This window comes from Alligator sinensis, unplaced genomic scaffold (assembly GCF_000455745.1).
Source record: "Alligator sinensis unplaced genomic scaffold, ASM45574v1 scaffold888_1, whole genome shotgun sequence".
NCBI classification, from domain to species: Eukaryota; Metazoa; Chordata; order Crocodylia; family Alligatoridae; genus Alligator; species Alligator sinensis.
The window spans coordinates 875,025-892,915 of record NW_005842533.1 but is presented as its reverse complement, the minus strand read 5'-3'; the positions used below and the strand labels follow the sequence as shown (position 1 = coordinate 892,915).

Sequence of the window (17,891 nt, the reverse complement as noted above, 5' to 3'; positions counted from 1 at the left end):
ACACTACACCCCAAGCCTCACAGGTGTTATCACTCTGATGTTCAGTTCACACACTTGGCCCCTTTCTCTGGCCTTCTGGACCCCGGTCTCACGCACAGACCTACTCAGCGTCATGGACTCTCGTCTGGCCCTTGCCCTGTCCCTGGACCCTCTGGTCCAACCATCTGCCAGTCCCTGGCTCCTGAGCCTCCAGGTCCCACAATCATGTACTTATCCTGCCTTTGGACCTTCTTGGGTCTCACTGTCTCTCAGCCCTAGTTGTCCCTGGACCCTCTGCTCACACTCCCAGCCCTTCCTGGGCCTGGGGTTTGTGGATCCCCAGGTCTTTGCATCCCCAGCTGGGCCCTCCTCTCAGCCCCTGCTGGGCTGCTGGCCCTCTAAGTAAGCCTTGCCTGCCCTTGCAGGACTCCAGGCTAAACTACTAGGACTACTTAATAATGCACACCTGCCCTATGGCAGGCACTCAAGGCTTCCCTAGGCTTAACATAAAACAGGGCCACCTGCCCATATAACCAAGCCCTTCTCTGCCCCAGGTACCTTCCCTTGTTCCCTGCATTGCAGAGTTTCTTATTCAGAGCCACTGCCAGCTCAGGAGCCCTGCTGCTCGGCTCCCAGGAGCTCCTCACTCCATAGCTACTGGGGCAAGGCTAACTGACTATGCCCCGTAGGGCACCTGTAGCCTTAAAGACAGGTTGCACGGCTCCCTTCCACCCCTACACCACGCCTCAAGCTTCATAGATGTCATAGATTTTAGGGTCGGAAGGGACCTATTAGATCATCGAGTCCGACCCCCTGCCCTGGGCAGGAATGAGTACTGGGATCAGATGACCCATCCAGGTGTGTGTCCAATCTCCTCTTAAACACCTCCAAGGAAGGGGACAGCACCACCTCCCTTGGAAGCTTATTCCATATTTTGGCAACCCTCACCATAAAGAATTTTTTCCTGATGTCCGGTCTAAATTTGTTCTCCTTCAGTTTGTGGCCATTGCTTCTAGTGACCCCAGTGGGGGGTGCCCTGGTAAACATCGTATCCCCTATTTCCTGCTGTATCCCCCCCCCCCCACCCACACCCACACCCACACACGAGTGTGTAGATGGCCACCAGATCTCCTCTCAGCCTCCTCTGGCGGAGCCTGAAGAGACTCAAGTCACTCAATCAGTCCACATAGGGGTTTTTCTGTAGGCCTTTAACCAGACGAGTGGCCCTCCTCTGAATCCACATCCCTCCTGAAGGGGGGTGCCCAAAACTGGACGCAGGGCTCCAGCTGCAGCCTGACCGGTGTCACATAGAGGGGAAGTGTCACCTCCCTAGACCTGTTTGTGATGCACCTACTTATGCAAGGAAGAGCACAGGTAGCTTTAATTATTACCTCCTCACGCTGGTGACTCATGTTCATTTTGGAGTTGACTACAACTCCGAGATCCCTCTCCTCAGTTGTGCTACTCGGAGTGGTCCCTCCCAGACTAGAGGAGTGTTGATTCTTCCTCCCCACATGCAACACATGGCACTCATCCTTGTTAAGCTGCATCCTGTTCTGTTCAGCCCATTTCTCCAGTCTGTCTAAATCTGCCTTGCCGACTAGTTTGTGTACCTCCTCCAAGAGTTTGGTATCATCTGCAGACTTGGATAGGATGCCTTCTACTCCCTTGTCCAAGTCACTGATAAAGATATTGAACAGTGCTGGTCCCAGGACAGACTCCACTGCCCACATTCCTCCAGGTAGAAACCAACCAGTCCACCACCATTCTCTGGGCAAGTCCCATAAGCCAATTGAAAACTTGGGCTCGTCCGGGATTTGAACCCGGGACCTCTCGCACCCGAAGCGAGAATCATACCTCTAGACCAACGAGCCAATTACATGTCAGAATCAGCTGCTCCTGGCTGCCAGCACTTTGTGATAGATAAAGGGAGGGGGGGTGTGTATATTATATTTAAAAAAATACCCCTAGGAGAAGCTTGGGAGATGATGTTATCACTATGATGTTCAGTTCACACACTTGTCCCCTTTCTCTGGGCTCCCCCGGTCTCGCCCTTGGGCCTGTGCAGGCTCTGGGCTTGTAAAGCTCAAACCTGAGCTCTCTTCCGTTCAGGTGAGTCCCCCTTTGCCACCTGCAAAGGAGCAGGCACATCCCAGTGCCCTGCTACACCCTCTATGCTTTCCTCAGCATCTGGGGCTGGGAGGGTGAAAAGCATCTCCCACCCCTGATGTCCTTTCTCCCAGGGTTATTTTTTTTAATAAAATATATTTCTATATAAAGAGTTTTATATATATAATATCTATCATAAACTTTCCATCACACCTCTTAAACTGCATTAAGAAGCCTGCGTCCCCGTTACAATAGACGCGCTCACTCCCCTGTGCACCCACCTCTGCCCTTTCCTAACCCACGCACAGCCCCTTAGTCCAGGCCCCGATCGGGGATGTACTTCCTCAGTTCATTCCCTGTCCCTGTCGTGGTCGCTGTCACTTCCGCTGATGCCCTTTCTCCCGGGGGGATGAAGGGCAAACCCTGATGCTGCCCCATTCTTGGGCTGTTCTCTGCGTCCCGTGACCCCTTTGGTCACGGCTTGTCTGTCAGTTGAGTGAGCAAGGCCACGTGGCACGGAGGGGATTACAGCTGGTGATGAGCGGGGGGTACCAGGGCGGGGTACTTTGGTAGCAGAGGAGGGTCTCCTTCCCATCCCTGATTTTTGCTTCGTGGGTATAATTTAGAGACATCCCCCTTGCTATGCATGGTTGCCAATTCATCCCCAAGCTTGCCACTCTGAGGAGCTCCTATGCAACCAAACTCCTGCTATGCGTGGCTGGCCTGTGGAGGGGGTGCAGTGGGGGGCTATAGAAAGAAATGCCGCCAACTCTAAGCTTGAGGTCCAAAGGCCCCAGGGCAGCGTGGAAGAGGCTGCTTGGCAGGTCTGTAGCTCCGATAGCCTTGGGAGAAGGCACTGGCAGGAGGCAAGGGTGGATTAGGGTGCTTGGGAGAAGGCACTGGCAGGAGGCAAGGGGGGATTGGGGGGGGCTGTTTTGAGGAGGAAGCAGCATGAGCGTCCTCTCGGTGGCTGATGGGTCTCCCTGTCCGTCGAGGTAGGATGAGAAGCTGTGGGTTTAAACTGCAAGAAGACAAATTTGATTAAAACTTTAAGCCAGACTTCCTGAGTATCCAGAGGAAACAAGCTGCAGGGGGAAGCAGTGCAATCTCCTTTTGGAGGTAGCTACAGAGGTCCGGATAGGCAGCTGTCGGGGTGATTTACGGTCTTCCTGCAGGGGACTGGACTAGATGGCCCTTGAGATACCTGTAGCCTTTGAAGTTTATGAGACGTGGTGACAACAGTGACCGGAGTAATGTCAGAGGAGGGAAAACTCCGGATCTTCCTACATGTTTTGCTCTATGAAGAATAGGGAAAGGAAACTTTTTCATGGGGGAAGTTACAGTTTCGAACCCTCCCCAGGTTCGTAGAGTTGAAAAGGAGTCGATGCAACTTGGGGCATGAGACTCTCTGCTCCCTTGTCGGGTGCATTAGGACTGGGCAGGACGGATGGGGACCGGATTTCCTGCCATCGAAAACGCTGCACTTCTAAAGCAGAGCAAAAAAACTCTGACGCTTTCCACAACATGAAATTCAGGGAAAGACATGGGTCGCATCCATGAGCCTTTCCTCCCTGTTTTGACTCTGCTTCTGCGTACACGTCGTGGCAAAGAGTGTGGAGAGGGAGGAACTGAGCTATTTCAGGTATAATTAATATGAAGAAATCAATCGGGTAAAATAACAACAAGCAACCATGATAACCCGAATAAGCACAATCGGGCATGTGGAGCACGGACAAGCCACGTGTTCCTTTTCCAACAGAAAGAGCTGAGCAAAACGCGGCGTCCTTCTCCGAGGGCCCCAGCCTGTGTGGGCTTTTTGTAACGAGTCTTGTGCGACTGTGAAATGTCTTTCCTCCTGACAAGTCTGCATTGCTGGCAGGAAAGCTTGCACCAGCGCCGGGGGGAGGAGAGTTTGCAGGGAAAGGGACCTGGGGTCAGCCTGATTCCCGTGGCCATACAGGTAACCCCGCGCTGCTCGTCCGTCTGGTGGCCAGGACATGGTTGCACTAGGGTCTGCCTCTATGAAGAGCTGTTGCAAGGTCTGTGGCATTGCCCAGCATTGACAGGGTCCCACTGGTGGATCTGGGATGCGCCGCGCTGTTGGGCTTGGCTGGGGTGGAGGCTTGGAGACTCACCTAGTCCTGGGGACAGCTCTTGAGTTTGGTCAGCAACATCCATTGCCTTTGTGGCCCATCCTTCATGCTCCAATGCTGTGTGCATGCTAAAAGAGACCTTCAGGGGCACCTTTCAGTAGCACTAAATTAACTTTAAAATGCTGCGTCCCTGCCTGGCAGGTCTTTGTGACCTGGCCCCGAGTGATGTACTGCTGGAAGCCAAAGCACTGAATACACCTAGCTAGACACCTTCTCCAGTCCTCTCTCCGCGCTCCCTTCCAGCTCCCAAAGCCAGGACTGCCCTGGTGACCCCGAAAGGTGCAGGGGCTGGTAGACTTTAGGGGCCGAGGTGTGGGTGTGAGGGTTATGTAGAGGTTGGGAGGCCATGGGAGTGCATGTCGGAAGGACACTGGAAATGGAGCAGAGTCCCCTTCATCCTGAAGGGTTGCGAGGATGGACTCCTGGTAGTGGGGAGGGGAAGACCAACTTTCCCAAGAGTACAAGGAACTTGCGGTTGGATTGCACGGCTGATTTGTGCCCGAGTAGTGTGCGCTCCTGACACCAGCTGCAAGGAGGTAAAGGCAGCAGGCCTGTGCCCACCTTCATGAGACCACAGTGAAGAAACTGGGATCTGAGCACCAAAAGCCTCCAAGAAGCAGAGGGTTTTTGAAGATCCACATGGATCTTCTTGGTCAGAAGGGGCTGGCCTGGGGTCTGAGCCTCCCTTTGCAGCGGGCTGTGGGAGGGGGTCCTTGGAGCCTGGCTGGCACTGACGGGGCAGCGCAGGAGGGGTGCAGGCTGGGCCCATCACGGCTGCCCCCTGCCTGGGGGAGAGGTGGGGTCTACTGCTCTGGGGTGGTTATTAGCAGCACCAAGTGGATCAGAGCTCCTGAAGGGCAAGGCTGCCCAAAATGCTGCTGTTGCATTGAGACGGTTTTATTTCCAGCAGGTGCTCTCAGATTTGCCTTGACAACCATGTCATGGGAAATGATCCCTGTGTAACCTCTTCTCAATAGATGGACCCCACATACAACTGCACCACTGCAGTTTTCATGACTTATTTCATCCTTGTTTTCTCTCTAGGCATGGTGAGGTGTTGGGGGCAGTGCATCCCTGAGGGGCTGAGCCCCATTTATAATGCTTGGGTTTGCTCCCCAAAGCTGGGTCAGGACCCTGCAACAGGAGGGGAAACTGAGGATGAGACCGATGCAGGACACGGTGACTGCCTTGTGCATCCAGAGCCAGGGCTCCTACTTCTGTGCCCTGCCCCTGTTGCCTGCACACCCTTCAAAGGGAAGCTGCTTTCATGGCAGGCAGGGCCATGTGGGATTTGAACCCGTGCCCCAGCAAAGCGGAGGTTTCCTTTCCTAACTGCCAGCCCCTGAGCTGTCCCCAGTCCCTGGGCACCCGCAGCTGTCACGACGAGGCTGCATGGAAGAGCTGAGCAGCTGCTTGTCCTGACTCTCTCATGCCTTTGCAGATGATCTCAATGGTGATGGTGGCAGTGGGAGTCTACGCCCGGCTGATGAAGCACGCAGGTGAGGCAATGGCACCGTTTCTCCTCCCCGCCGCAGCTGCCTTTAAAAGCTGAGGCAGGGACTCTGTCTTGCTGGGAGGGGAGAGGACGGAGGAATTTCCCTGCCCCAAAGTCAAGGTCTGTGCGGGAAGAGCAGTCCTTGTCTCTGGCTCTGGGACTGGAGGGAAGCAATGGGGACACAAGCCTCAGTGGTGGGGAGCGTGGCCCATTTCGTGTGCTGCCACCATACGTGGAGGAGTTGCTGTTCATGTCCAGGGTAAAGGGACTCTGGCAGGGGTCACCTTAATCACTGCCGTGAAAAACAGGCCTGGGTGACTTCTGCATCACCCAGGAACTGCTGCTTGGGGGCTGTGTGGACTCCTGGTGCCCGGTCCCTGCTAATCCCCCTTCCTTGGGCCAACAAACTTGGGGGGAGCCCAGTAGCACCCGCGTCTGGCTGGCTGTGTGGACACAGGCAGGCATCCTGCTCCCTTCTGCTGGAGGGGGAGGGAAGGGGATGCCATTAGTATAAAGTTGTGGGGATCACCTCTCTGGATCCATAGCTGTTGGGGAGGGGAGGCTGCTTCTGGCTCTGGTAGCTGGGAAGGGGCCCGGTATGAAGGGACCAAAGGCTCCACATGCTCACACGATGTCTCTTCCTCTCTGCTAGAGGCAGCCATGGCCTGCCTCGCCGTGGACCCCGCCATCCTGCTCATCGTGGTCGGCGTCCTGATGTTCCTCATCACCTTCTGCGGCTGCATCGGCTCCCTGCGAGAGAACATCTGCTTGCTGCAGACGGTGAGGGCCCGCGGGCATGGGGCGGACACTGGGCTGGGTGGGGAGGTCTAGGACTGGCAGGACTGCTCGGTGCCCCTGGGGAGCAGGCATAGGCAAGGGTCTCTGCGCAGTCTGCACCTTGGATGTGAGACCTCCTTCCCATGGACAGCGAGGTGGTTGCCCGGTGGCTACAGCCAGGAGAGGAGTGAGGACAGCTCAGGGGGTCTCCCTCTCACACAGCCCCCTGGGAGTCAGTTGAGCTTTTCCCCCATAGCAAGTGACCTCCCCCTGGGATGCAGGGCTGGGGTCTCACTGCTGTCTACATCCTTCTACCGCAGTGGGTATCGTCTTTGCTGGGCCACCATCGGGGTTTGGCGCTGCCGGGTCTGGGATGAAGGACTGCGCCTCCCTCTAGCGGCCGGCACTGGGAGAGAGAGATGCCGTTGTACCAGTGCTGTGCCCCTGTGCCCTGTTTGTGGTACCTCTTTCCCCAAGGAAAACACCTCCAAGGGCACTGGCGAGGGGGAGAAGGGGAATTCTTCATTCCTTGCAGATGAAGGTTAAGGGCTCATGGACAGATCGGTGTATTTGTAGTGGTTCCTTTTGCAACAGGAATGGGCTGGACCCTGGAGCTTTTGCCAGCCTCACAGGGCAGTCACCTGCATGTGTGTGATAGCACAGGTGCAGGTGATGCTCATCAACCTGTCGGGGCAGCTCCTCAGGAGATGGGGTGCTCCTGCCTGAGATGCTGCCCAGGGCAGGGCATGGGATGCCGTGCTGTTCCAGGCTCCCTTTTCCAACTAAGATGCAGGCTCAGAGCACTTGCAGTGAGCAAAGACTCTGCCGTACTTTTCCTGAGAGTGGCATATTACCTGAGCACCTGTGACACCCTTGCTGCCTCTGTACTTGCCTGCAGCTCCACAACATGACTATGTCCCAGTCCTTTGCCCTGTTCCACCCCAGGGGTGGCTGCATTTCCATGCAGGGTGACACGGCTGGGGTATAAGGATCTGTAGAGTACAAAGCATTGGAGCAGTGTGGCATGACTGCCCAGAGACCCTTTCCATCATGCTCCTTGCACCCCTGCAGCGCCAGCCTAACTGTGTTAACAAACACTGCATTGCTTCCTCTTCTGTGGCAATCTGCTGATGGGGATTCCTCTTTCCCACACCCACAGTTCTCCGTGTGCCTGACCATCGTCTTCCTCCTGCAGCTGGCAGCTGGAGTGCTGGGCTTCGTCTTCTCTGATAAGGTAGTTACAGATTGGGGGGGTGGAGTACATGCTGTCTTTTGGGGGCTGCGCTGAGTGGCTGGGCCCCAGCCCCGCATGATTTGTCTTTGTCTCTGGTTGAGTGCTTTTCAAGCATCAAGAAACGACAGTGCATATAATGAGAGAGCCTTTAATCCCTGTTGGCCGGCTGATCAGACTGGCGAGCGGGGAGGGAGGTGCACAAGGGTTACCTATCTGAAGTGTGCACAACACTGGTCTTTTCATTGCACACCTATAGAAAACAGTTAGATTTTAACAGTCGCATAAGAAACCCAATTGCCAGCTACCACACAAGTACCCTATTTCACAGCCTTGGCAGGCATACGTATTACTTGTCCTCTTATTGTTGAACCTCTTCAAACCTCCTTGTTTTCCTGGAAGATGTCACGTGACATCGTTGTCACTTGACATCTTCCAGGTGTGACCTGCAAAGTCTTGAAAACTCCCAGCTCACTGTGTTTCTGGCAGTCCAGTGGAGCCAAGTGCAGGAAGAAGGGGGTGGTGGGAGATTTAGAAGCAGAGATCCTGCCAAACCAAGAGGAAAGGAGGCCTCCTAGAAGCTGTGGCTTTGTTGAGCCAAGGTTGTGCTGAAGGCTTAGCAAGACCACGGGGGCACAGGACATCTTAGCCCGTCCACTGGGCTGGGGGCAGGGGAAAGGAGGCATCAGGAACAGCGAAGCTGAGCCATGGAGTGCTTGGGAGCTGGCCTGGCTGATTCAATAGCCCCCTTCCTTTTTGGAGCCTGGGTTTTATGACAGAGGCTGTTCTGCTTGGGAACAAATGATTAATGGCACTGAGCAGAAAACCACTGTGCAGAGTCTGGGCTCCTGAACTGGCATGGACAGAAAGAGCTTTTCCATCTCTCACGGTATCTGGATGACCACACTGCTTTGGGCCAAAGTTTTCCCTGCTGTGGGACTGGGTGACCTGAGTCCCCCAGACCCATGTAGAGCAAGGGGACCGGAGAGTAGGACTGCCCAGCTGGTCTTGCTGTCCAAGCCATGCCTGCCTGAGGGCTTGGACCCAGCCCCAGCCAGCTCTGTGTGGGTCTGCCAGCTTCTGGGATGCCTCCCTGAGTATTGAGTGCCCCCATCAGGGCTGGGGGCTGTACAGGGCAGTTTAGTGAATGGGATTCAGGAAACAGAGATCTACCACTATGTGACCACAGGCCTTAATTTCCCGGGGGCGAGGGGGAGCGGTTTGAACCAACCAGGGAGTGCAAAGAGCTTGGATGCTGCCACGTGAGTACCAGGTCAGGAAGGGCCCCGCTAGCATGTCCTTGTTGGCCCCGCAGGCCCGCGGGAAGGTGAGCGAGATCATCAACAACGCCATCGTGCATTACCGGGATGACCTGGACCTGCAGAACCTCATCGACTTCGGACAGAAGGAGGTGAGTCTGGCTGTAAGAGCCAGGGCACGTGCCCGCCCGAGCAGGTCCTGGACATGTCCAGTGGGGGTGGCTGGGGACCCTTCTGCTGCAGAGGCAGCTGGCCCTGGGCTTGTGGGTGGCTCAGTGGTTCTCAGCCGGGGTGCTGGGGTGCCCCAGGATCCCTTTGAGTGTTGTGGGGTGCTACACAAACAGTATTAGCACTGTCAGGTGGTCAGGCACCCACACGTGGTTCACAGGATAAACCCAGAGATTTCAAATAGGAATGCAGAGCATCACAAACTTCCTGACCCGTCATGAGCTTACGCAGGTCTTTGCAACAGAAGAATCACTCTGTTATTTTTCCATAGTAAAGTAAGAGTGAAAGTGAGTTGGTGTTTCTGAAGGGTGTCTTGAGTCTCAAAAAGGTTGAGAACCACTGGAGTAAATGGTTCTTTCTCCTTTCCTGGTGCCCCCACAGCCTGCCTGTTGTAGTCCAGTAGAGCCAACTCCAGGCACCTCCTTAACTGCTCCCACACGTGTGCTGACACACTGCTTTGCACTCCTGCAGCCCCTGTGTGCTCCTGCCCCTGTGCTAACGCTGCATCTGGAGCCTAGATCAACTCCCACCCCTCTACTGAGCCCATATTCACCTCTTCCCTCTCCCATGCTGGCTGTTGGCGACGAAGGTTCAAAGCTGGGGGCTGGAGGCAGCGTGACTGTCACTAGGAAAATGCAACTTCTCCATACTCCTTGTCCTTCACTGCTAACCTTGATCCTATCCGCTTTGCAAACAGACTGGAATTTAAATGACAGGAGCTTTGAGGATAAGGGAAACTTTTTTTCAATCAAGGAGACTACTAACTTCTGTGAAAATGTATGGGACTGTTTTCCATCAAGGAGTGAAGTGCTGTTCACTGCACTGCCAACCTGTGGGTCTTTGTGCCTGGGTGGTTTCTACCGGTGGGTTTTGTTGTGTTTATATAGGACCTATTCAAAGCTAAGTCTTGGATCTAGACTGCAAAGGTCTGCCAGCGAAGCAAAGTTAGGAGTGCAACTAAGATCCCCACCTGCCAGCTGAGAGCTCTTAGCAGAGCCCTTGGAGCAGGCAGCAAGGCTGGCAGTGCTGCTGCCAAGCTAACGATGCTCGTCTGGGGAGGTGGCACAGCTATAAAGCATCCTGCCGCTATGCGAGGGCTCTGCTGACAGAGCTATGGTGGCAGAGCCTCTAGTGTAGACAGTCACCCGTTCCAGTAAGCCTGGGCTCTTTCAGAGGCCGAAGCCTGCTGAGATGTCCCTGCTGTCCTCTCACCCGCTGCCCGCTTTGTGCTGTCCTGTTGCAGTTCAGTTGCTGCGGGGGGATCTCCTACAAGGACTGGTCCCAAAACATGTACTTCAACTGCACTGCCGACAACCCGAGCAGGGAGCGCTGCTCTGTGCCTTACTCCTGCTGCCTGCGCACTGCTGACGAGGTAAGCGCAGCCCCGCCATCCCAGGGGTCCCAGCACCGCCTGCATCCTCCTCCTGCCCTGTGCTGAGAGCCGAGGAAGCTTGTACCCCTAGTAGCTGTGGGAGGGGGAGATGGCTCCCTTCCCCCTAAATCTGGGGCATGGCAGGGAAGCTGTGTACACAATGCCCCGCGCTGTGGGCAGCTTTATTTGATCTCAATTGGACCGCGGTTCGATTCCCAGACACGCACATAACTACAGCCATCGGGGCACCAAACGTCTGGACTCAGTCTGGCCTTTTGTCTCGCTGGTCTAAAGCGGGGGGTGGAAGGTCTGGGCAACCTCCGCTCTATTGTGCTCTTTACCCTTTGAACCTTCCCCCTGCCGCAGGCTTGGCCCTGAAGCCTCTGCAGCGAGTTGCACCAGGGTGCGGCCGCCAGGGGGCACTTGGAGCCCAGCTGCTTCTCCAGGACGGGCTGGCTGCAGAGCCCCTGTCCTGAGTGGGATCAGCCGTGGCGGCTGCAGGGGAGGTGGCTGGGGGTGCTCTGTACTGGATGGTATGATGCTAACTTCTCCTGGCTGAGAGGGGGGCAGTCCAAGGGGTGCTGCTTCCCTGGGGCTGACAGTTTCTAAACCAGTGATTCTCCACTGGGGTCCCTTGAGACCCTTTTGAGGGTGCCGTGGGGTGCCACGCAGTGTTAGCACTTGTGATGTGTGCAGATATAAGTCACTAGATAAACCCCGAGGTTTCCAATAGGTTTTGAAACACGCTGATACCCCCCCACCCCCTTGCCACCTTTCTGGGTGCTTTGCAACAGAAGAATTGCTCTGTTATTTTTCTGTAGTCAAGAAACAAGTGAAAGCCAAGAGCCAGGATTTTCCAAGGAGGGCTCTTGAGTCCAGTGAGGTTGGAAACCATTGGTCTAGGCCCTAGAAAGAGGGGTACTGGGTCATCGGTCCTGAGTGATAAGACCCAGGGAGTCCTCGGGGAACGTTCTGCCATAATGAGCAGGCCAGGACCTGCAAGGCACCAGCCCTGCCCTCGCCGGGAGCCTTAGAGAAGCAACTCCTAGGAAGCAGCGTGGTCTTAGCTCCCACCCTGAAGATTGCTGCTGTGTAGATCAGGTGTCCCCTATAACCCACCTGGTGCATGGCAGCTACCGCTGTCCCCATCCCGGAGCCTGCACTAGTGATGGGGAGGCCTGGGGGACTGAGACGGTGGAGCATCGGCATCCATGCAAATCTGCTACTAACAGGGAATCTGCTCCCTGAGGAAGCCGTGACTCTGGCCCTTCCTTTCCTTCTGGAAGAGGCAGCAGGAATTCTGGAAGAGGCAACAGGAATGTCTGCCTACGAACAGCTCTGTGCAGGGGCCCATGATCCCATGGCTGTGTGGGGGACTCGGGTCTCTCCCAAGTCTCTCTCTAATTGCTCCTGGGTCTCACCTGCACCCAGGCTGTCATCAACACCATGTGTGGCCAGGGCATGCAGGCCATGAACTACCTGGAGGCCAGCAAATTCATCTATACCAATGGCTGCATCGACAAGTTGGTCAACTGGATCCACAGTAACCTCTTCCTGCTGGGAGGCATCGCACTGGGCCTGGCTATTCCACAGGTACCACGTCCGACCCTGTCTCCCCACCCCCCTGCTCACCGGGTTGGGGGTCCCGAGGTCACCGCTTACGCCTCGGAGCAAAAGGAACACGTGCCAAGGGGCCAGTGCTTGAGCTAGGAGGTCCCCTGGACGAAAACCAAACTGACCCCCCCTTAGATTTGGAGCCAGGGACTGGGGCTGGAGGATGTGGATACCCCTGTATGTTCCCACCACCCAGAGCACCCAGGATTGGATCCCCCAGCCCTGGCTCTGGCAGGAGGAGCCCACTGAACTGAGCTGGGGGCTCCAGATGGAGCAGTGGCCCTTGGGGTGCATGGGAGAGAGGGGAAGCAGCCAGGGATTGTGGGCTGGGGCTGTGTGCGCAGATCTGGGTTATTGGGCAGGGCACGGCCCTCGCCAGCTCCAGCATGGGCCACAAGTGTCCATGGGGTGGGCAGAGCTTTCTGCCTGGCCCAGCCTCAGCACAGGGGAGTCCCTTGGTTGGCCAGCCAGCGTCTGAAGGCAGCCATGTCCCATCACAGCCCCGCAGCCGGCTCTGGTCCCTGGGTAAGCCAGGGCTGCTGCACTGCTCAGGATTTGCAGTGGGTTCACAGTGCTCTCTCCTCTCCATGCAGCTCGTGGGAATCCTGCTGTCCCAGATCCTCATCAACCAGATCAAGGACCAGGTCAAGCTGCAGCTCTACAACCAGCAGCACCGAGCGGACCCTTGGTACTGAGCACCCCCAGCCCAGGGGGAGCCCCTCTTTCCTATGGAGGGGGCTGGGTGTGCAGTCCTGGATGAAGAGGAGCCCTGCCTTTCCCTCCCAGCCACTCGCGCTGCCCTGCAGGGCCATGGGGGGATGTGGGGAAGCGAAGGGTCCCCTGGCCAGGAGAAAGAGGCTGCTACGTCTCAGGAATCCTGTCACCTCCTTGCCCACGTGATTTGGACCCTGATTCTGCCAGGAGCTTTTTTTTCAAGCAAAGGTTTCCCAAGCCCCATCTCAGATCGCATCAGGACTTGTGTTAGCAGCATCTTTCCCGAGGAAGCCACGCGTCAGAGGAGCCTGCTTCAGCGGGTAGAGAAGGGGGATGGAGCCATGTCGGGGTATGCTCCTTTCCCCCTGCGGGGCTCTGGCTAGGGGGCTTTGCCCTCCTCCAGGCCCCAGGCCTGGTCACTGTATAAACCTACAGATTTGGAACCAGAGTGGGATTAACACTCCCACCCCCGGGCCTCTGCAGAGAGCTTTGCTGTTGCTGTTTAAATGTGTCAAAGTCGGGGAGGTGTCTGAACCAAAGCTAAGCAAGGAAGGGACAGAGGATCATAGAAAATGAGGGTTGGAAGGGACCTCAGGAGGTCGTCTAGTCCAATCCCCTGCTCAAAGCAGGACCAGCCCCAGTGGAGTATGTCAAGTCCTAGGTCCTCCCTGCCCAGAGCCAGGTTGATGGAAAGCCCAGCAGTTTCTGTAGCCTGCAGCATGCAAGGAAGTGATGGAGCCACCATTCAGTCCAGCCACCTTGGACTCCGCAGCTTGAATGATGAGGTACCGCTCACAGCTGGACTACTGGAGGGCATGGGCCTTTGCCACAAGCCTAGAGCAGGAATTGAATTCGTGCCTTTGTGGGGCATAGCAGGATGCCCGCACCACTCTGCCACTGTGCACCAAGGAAGGATGGGAGCTTATAAAGTGCTGGGTGAGGCTGGGCTGGTGGGGGGAGGGCAGGAATGGGCCCAGTGCCTCTTGGCCCAGGGATGATGGAGGCTGGCACTTGTCCCTGTGCGTTGAGGAAGGTGCCAACTCCCTGCATTTCCTGCTGCGGCAGGTCTCGGAGCTGGGCCCAGCATCCAGGGGTCTCTGTCTGCTCCCCCAAGAAGCCCTGGTGTCGGGAGGAGCTGATGATTTCTGGTGCAGGGGGGTTGTCTGGGGGGGCAGCTGCTGCATTACATTGTGGAAGGGACCTCCAGAGGTCACATCCAGTCCAGCCCCTGCTCAGGGCAGGATCAGCTGTGGCTAAACCATCCCCAGCCAGTGTTTGTCCAACCTGCTCTTGACATTTTCCAAGGATGGAGGCTTCACCACCTCTCTAGGTGCCTGTTCCAATGTTTGACCGCCCTCCAAGTCAAAAGGTTCCCCATCTCCAACCTAAATTTGCCCTGCAGCAGCTTGATACCATTGCTTCTAGTCCTGTCCCCTGCAGCCATAGAGAAAAGCCCATCTCCATCCTCTCTATCATCAACCTTCAGGGATTTGAAGGCCATGATCAAATCCCTCCTTGGGCTTCTCTTCTCCAGACTAGATCACCCTAGTTCTTCCCTCATCTGTCTGCCTCCCAGGCTCCTAATCATTTTTGTTGCTCTTTCCAAACTCCACATCCTTCTTGACACACGGGGCCTAAAACTTGGAGCAGTGCTCCACCTTGGGAGGTTTGAAGCAAAAATGTCCCTCCCTTGATATTTTGATGCCTTTGTCTCTCCTGGCATGTGGAATTCGGGGTCCCAGATGCTCAGCCGTGGAGGACTCCCCCAGTCCATGTGCCTTTAGCAAGGTGATAGGAGCCACCTAAAAATGCTGAGCCTTTGTTTGCTGAACAAAGATTGGGTCTCCTTCCACGCTATTTAAACCGTCCAGTACTGTTCTCCACGGCCCACTCTGTGTTCCCAGATGGATCCATTTGCAGGAGCCCTTGGGTTTGGAGCTTGAGTTAAAGTCTTGCCTTGGAGTTGATACTGGTTACCTGCACCTCTCTGCACCCCCAGGGTGTAAATGGCAGCGCTTGGCTGGCCATAATTTATCCAAGTGCATGTGCCTTGACCCCTGCTGCTGGAGATGCCCCCACCCGACTTCCAAAGAGAAAGTGGAAAGGATCAGCCCTGCTGCATCTTGCATGGGTTTGGCTTGACTGGGCAGGATGTGGCTGGGGAATAGGAATAAAATACACCAGGGTCCCTCTCTCCATAAGGTTTTCCATGTCCACCCTGCTGGGTGATCCATCTACCTCCTGCAAAGCCACAGGGCATTGGATCCTGGAGAGGCTGCCCAGTGCAATGGCTTCTCTCAGGCCAGGCTGGGGTCTTCACCCTCTGGAGCCTTCGGTCCAGGCTCTGACTCTCTGGAAGAGGCTCCAGCCCAACCTGAAGTGACAGCCGGCTGTGGAGAGTCCTGGGGAGGTTCAACCAAGAAGATCACAAGTTGGGTCCTCGTCACCCTTGACTCCAAACCGCAGCAGGTGACTTGACTCCAAAAGTGCAATAGGGTTGGTTGCACTTTGGGAGGGCCCTGCAGTGTGATGGTACTGGGGTGACCTGCAAACGGGAAGGTGCTAGGGCTTGGGCTGCTTTTTTTTCCCTACTTGGGATGGGTTTTATCAAGAAAAAATGGATTATCTTGGGAAAAAACCTGCTTCAGAGGGTCAAAGGGAAGTTATAAGCATTGCTCCTCTCCTTGAAGACCTGCAGGTGAGCCACGAGATCCATAGGCTGTGCTGGCAAGTCCGGCCGCCCCTGCCCTGTGGGCACCCTATGCCCCCAAGGAGATGGAGCTCCCTCCAGCAAAGAGGAGCCCATCACTGCCTTCTTCCCACCTGGGTGTTTTTTTTCTTTTTTTTAAACTCCTTCCTTGTGCCAGAGGAAGGAGCGGGCAGAGACTAACCTCCTTTGTGGGTGTCTGTATGTAACACGTGGGGTCTGTCTTTGTCTGTGGAATTAATTCGTGTTTCCCTTTCGGCTTCAGTGGAGAATAAAAGCAAATTTGGGCTTGAGCTGGAACGGCCTGTTCTTCCGTCTCTGTTCCCGGGATAATCCCAAGCGCGCGGACACGTGGAGGACGGACTAGTGGGAAGAGGCGTCGCTGCCCCTCTTGGAGAGGATCGGCACTCTTCAGCTGTGTGTCCTCAGCCCTCCATTGCTAATGGAGATTCTCCTTGAGTTTGTACAGTCCCGGCTCTGTTTCGGGAAGGGAAGCCTCTGCAGGGCTCTCTGACTGCTCAAGGCTGCTGTCTTGGTTCCCACAAAACTGTATGGATGCAGCTGGTTGCATGTTGCACGAGCAAGTCCTCCTCTATCTCCTTGATGGTCGTGCCAGGAAGAGGGGCTGTGCCTGTAGCTGGATAGCTTCCTACCAGCCCCCCTTATTAAATTGCTCGTTGCCCCGGTTTTGCTAGCACTCGCATCTGTCCTGCCAACTCAGGTGCCAGGTGGAGACGCGATGTGACCTGAGCAAACTGAAGCTTTGTGTGGGATCAGCCCTTGTTGGAGCTGCCGGCGTAGGGATGGGACTTAGCACCAGGCTGGCTCAAGCTGCAGCCCCGTGGTCGAGTCCTGCAGTCCTTGCAGTGCACCGTCTTTGCATGTATCGGCATCCTCCGTCCCGGGAAGTCGCAGCAGCAATGGGCTGCTCTCTGCTTGTGGCACATTTGGCCAATGTCAAGTGGGGACGGAGACATCACTGTATTTTGGGGCTCTTATTTCAGGTTCAGTTAGGCTCAAACAGCGCCCACCCCACACCCTGACATAGGCTGCAGTGGAGAAGGGATGGGAAGATGCATGTGACGGGGAGATCCCAATTAGGTGCCCTTTGGGCTCGAGGTAGGTGAGATGCCAGGTTGCTGAGCAGCCGGAGGCCAGGCCCGATCCTCAGACACGGTCCTCCCATGCTTTGCATCCTCAGTGCCAGGCTTCGTGGCTGGGACAGGACCGTGCTCGTCGGCTCCTCTCCGGCCAGCCACTTTGCCCGTGGCCTGTATTGGCATTACGGTCTTGCCGCTGTGCGCCAGCGTGGCACTCCCCTGGGCCGTCCCCTGCTAGCCCCCCGGCTACACAGGGTGCTGCGAACGGCCCTCCTCCCCGAGCGCGCGGCATCTGTCTGACACGTGAGCCGCGGCACGGATTTTGGCGAGGGCCAAGAAAGGCGATTTCATCATAACTTTTTTTCCCCCCCTCCTTTTCCCCCTTCTTCTGAAAGCAGGATTGAGCAGGCGTTGGGGCCTGGAGGTGAGATCACTCCTCCGTGCCCCTGGGTGTTTGGAAGAGGCCTCAGTCCTTAATCCCCCTGCCCCCCTTTCCTGGGCTCTGACGTGAATGTGGGTGGGTTTTTCCTCCTCTGGCTCCCGGTTTGCTGGGAAAGGCAGGGAAGACTTTGCTGTGGGCTGGAGCTGGCAGCATCAGGCTGTGTGTGTGTGGTCCTCCTGCGTGTCTCCTCTCCTCTCCCCCGCCCCCCCCTGCTCCCTCCGTGCAGCTCCCCGGCCATGTTTCGGCTCCGCTGGCGGGGACCAGCAGCTCCGGCGCCTTGGGATATCCAGCCGACCTGGCCCCGAAGCAGGAAAGCTCAGTGAGGAGCCTCTCTGCCAGCTGGAGCCAGATGAAAACAGTCCCTGGGCGAGCGGCAGAGGGCTTGGGAGTGGAGGAGCCCAGTCCTAAATATGTGTGCATGTGTGTACGTGCATGTGTGTGTGCGCGTGTGTGCGTCTCAGGGAAAGTCCACGTCAGGCTTGTGTCTCCTCCTCCCCTGTTGAGCTCAGGGCGGGGGCTCAGCCCGGAGATCTGGGTTTGGGTGTTGCTTCCTGGCGATGCAGAAGCACTTTCCCTCTTGGGATGGCAGGTGGGGCGAGCGCCCTGCTTTGCTCCGTGCGGCTTTGACCCCTCTGCCGCGGGTACCGGAGCAGGAGAAAAGAGGCCTGGGTGCTCTGGTAGGCATCGAGCGCCTCTAAAAAGCCAAGCCCA

The 17,891-nt window shown here is 56.2% G+C and overlaps 1 protein-coding gene and 1 non-coding gene across 3 annotated transcripts; one reads left to right on the top strand and one right to left on the bottom strand.

The window, feature by feature from the left end:
- Positions 1 to 1,781: 1,781 nt before the first annotated feature.
- TRNAP-CGG lies at positions 1,782 to 1,853 on the bottom strand. Its single transcript has one exon. It is a non-coding gene; the product is annotated as a tRNA-Pro (tRNA).
- A 3,738-nt stretch (positions 1,854 to 5,591) lies between these two features.
- TSPAN33 (tetraspanin 33) lies at positions 5,592 to 16,324 on the top strand. Of its 2 annotated transcripts, XR_003095928.1 has the most exons (8): positions 5,592 to 5,740; positions 6,389 to 6,516; positions 7,673 to 7,747; positions 9,060 to 9,155; positions 10,475 to 10,603; positions 12,035 to 12,196; positions 12,811 to 15,400; positions 15,904 to 16,324. XR_003095928.1 is itself a non-coding variant. In XM_025213505.1 (7 exons), the coding sequence occupies exons 1-7, from the start codon at positions 5,671 to 5,673 to the stop codon at positions 12,910 to 12,912; spliced, it is 762 nt and encodes a 253-aa protein (XP_025069290.1). In that variant the 5' UTR covers positions 5,592 to 5,670; the 3' UTR covers positions 12,913 to 16,324. The 2 variants fall into 2 exon arrangements, 1 of the variants encoding a protein (XP_025069290.1); XM_025213505.1 differs by having other exon boundaries at positions 12,811 to 16,324.
- Positions 16,325 to 17,891: the final 1,567 nt, after the last annotated feature.

Coding starts and splice junctions, on each gene's coding strand:
- TSPAN33 (XM_025213505.1), top strand. CDS start 5,671: ATGCCTTTGCAGATGATCTCAATGGTGATGGTGGCAGTGGGAGTCTAC. Junction 6,517..7,672: donor ACATCTGCTTGCTGCAGACG/GTGAGGGCCCGC, acceptor CCACACCCACAG/TTCTCCGTGTGCCTGACCAT. Junction 10,604..12,034: donor GCCTGCGCACTGCTGACGAG/GTAAGCGCAGCC, acceptor ACCTGCACCCAG/GCTGTCATCAACACCATGTG.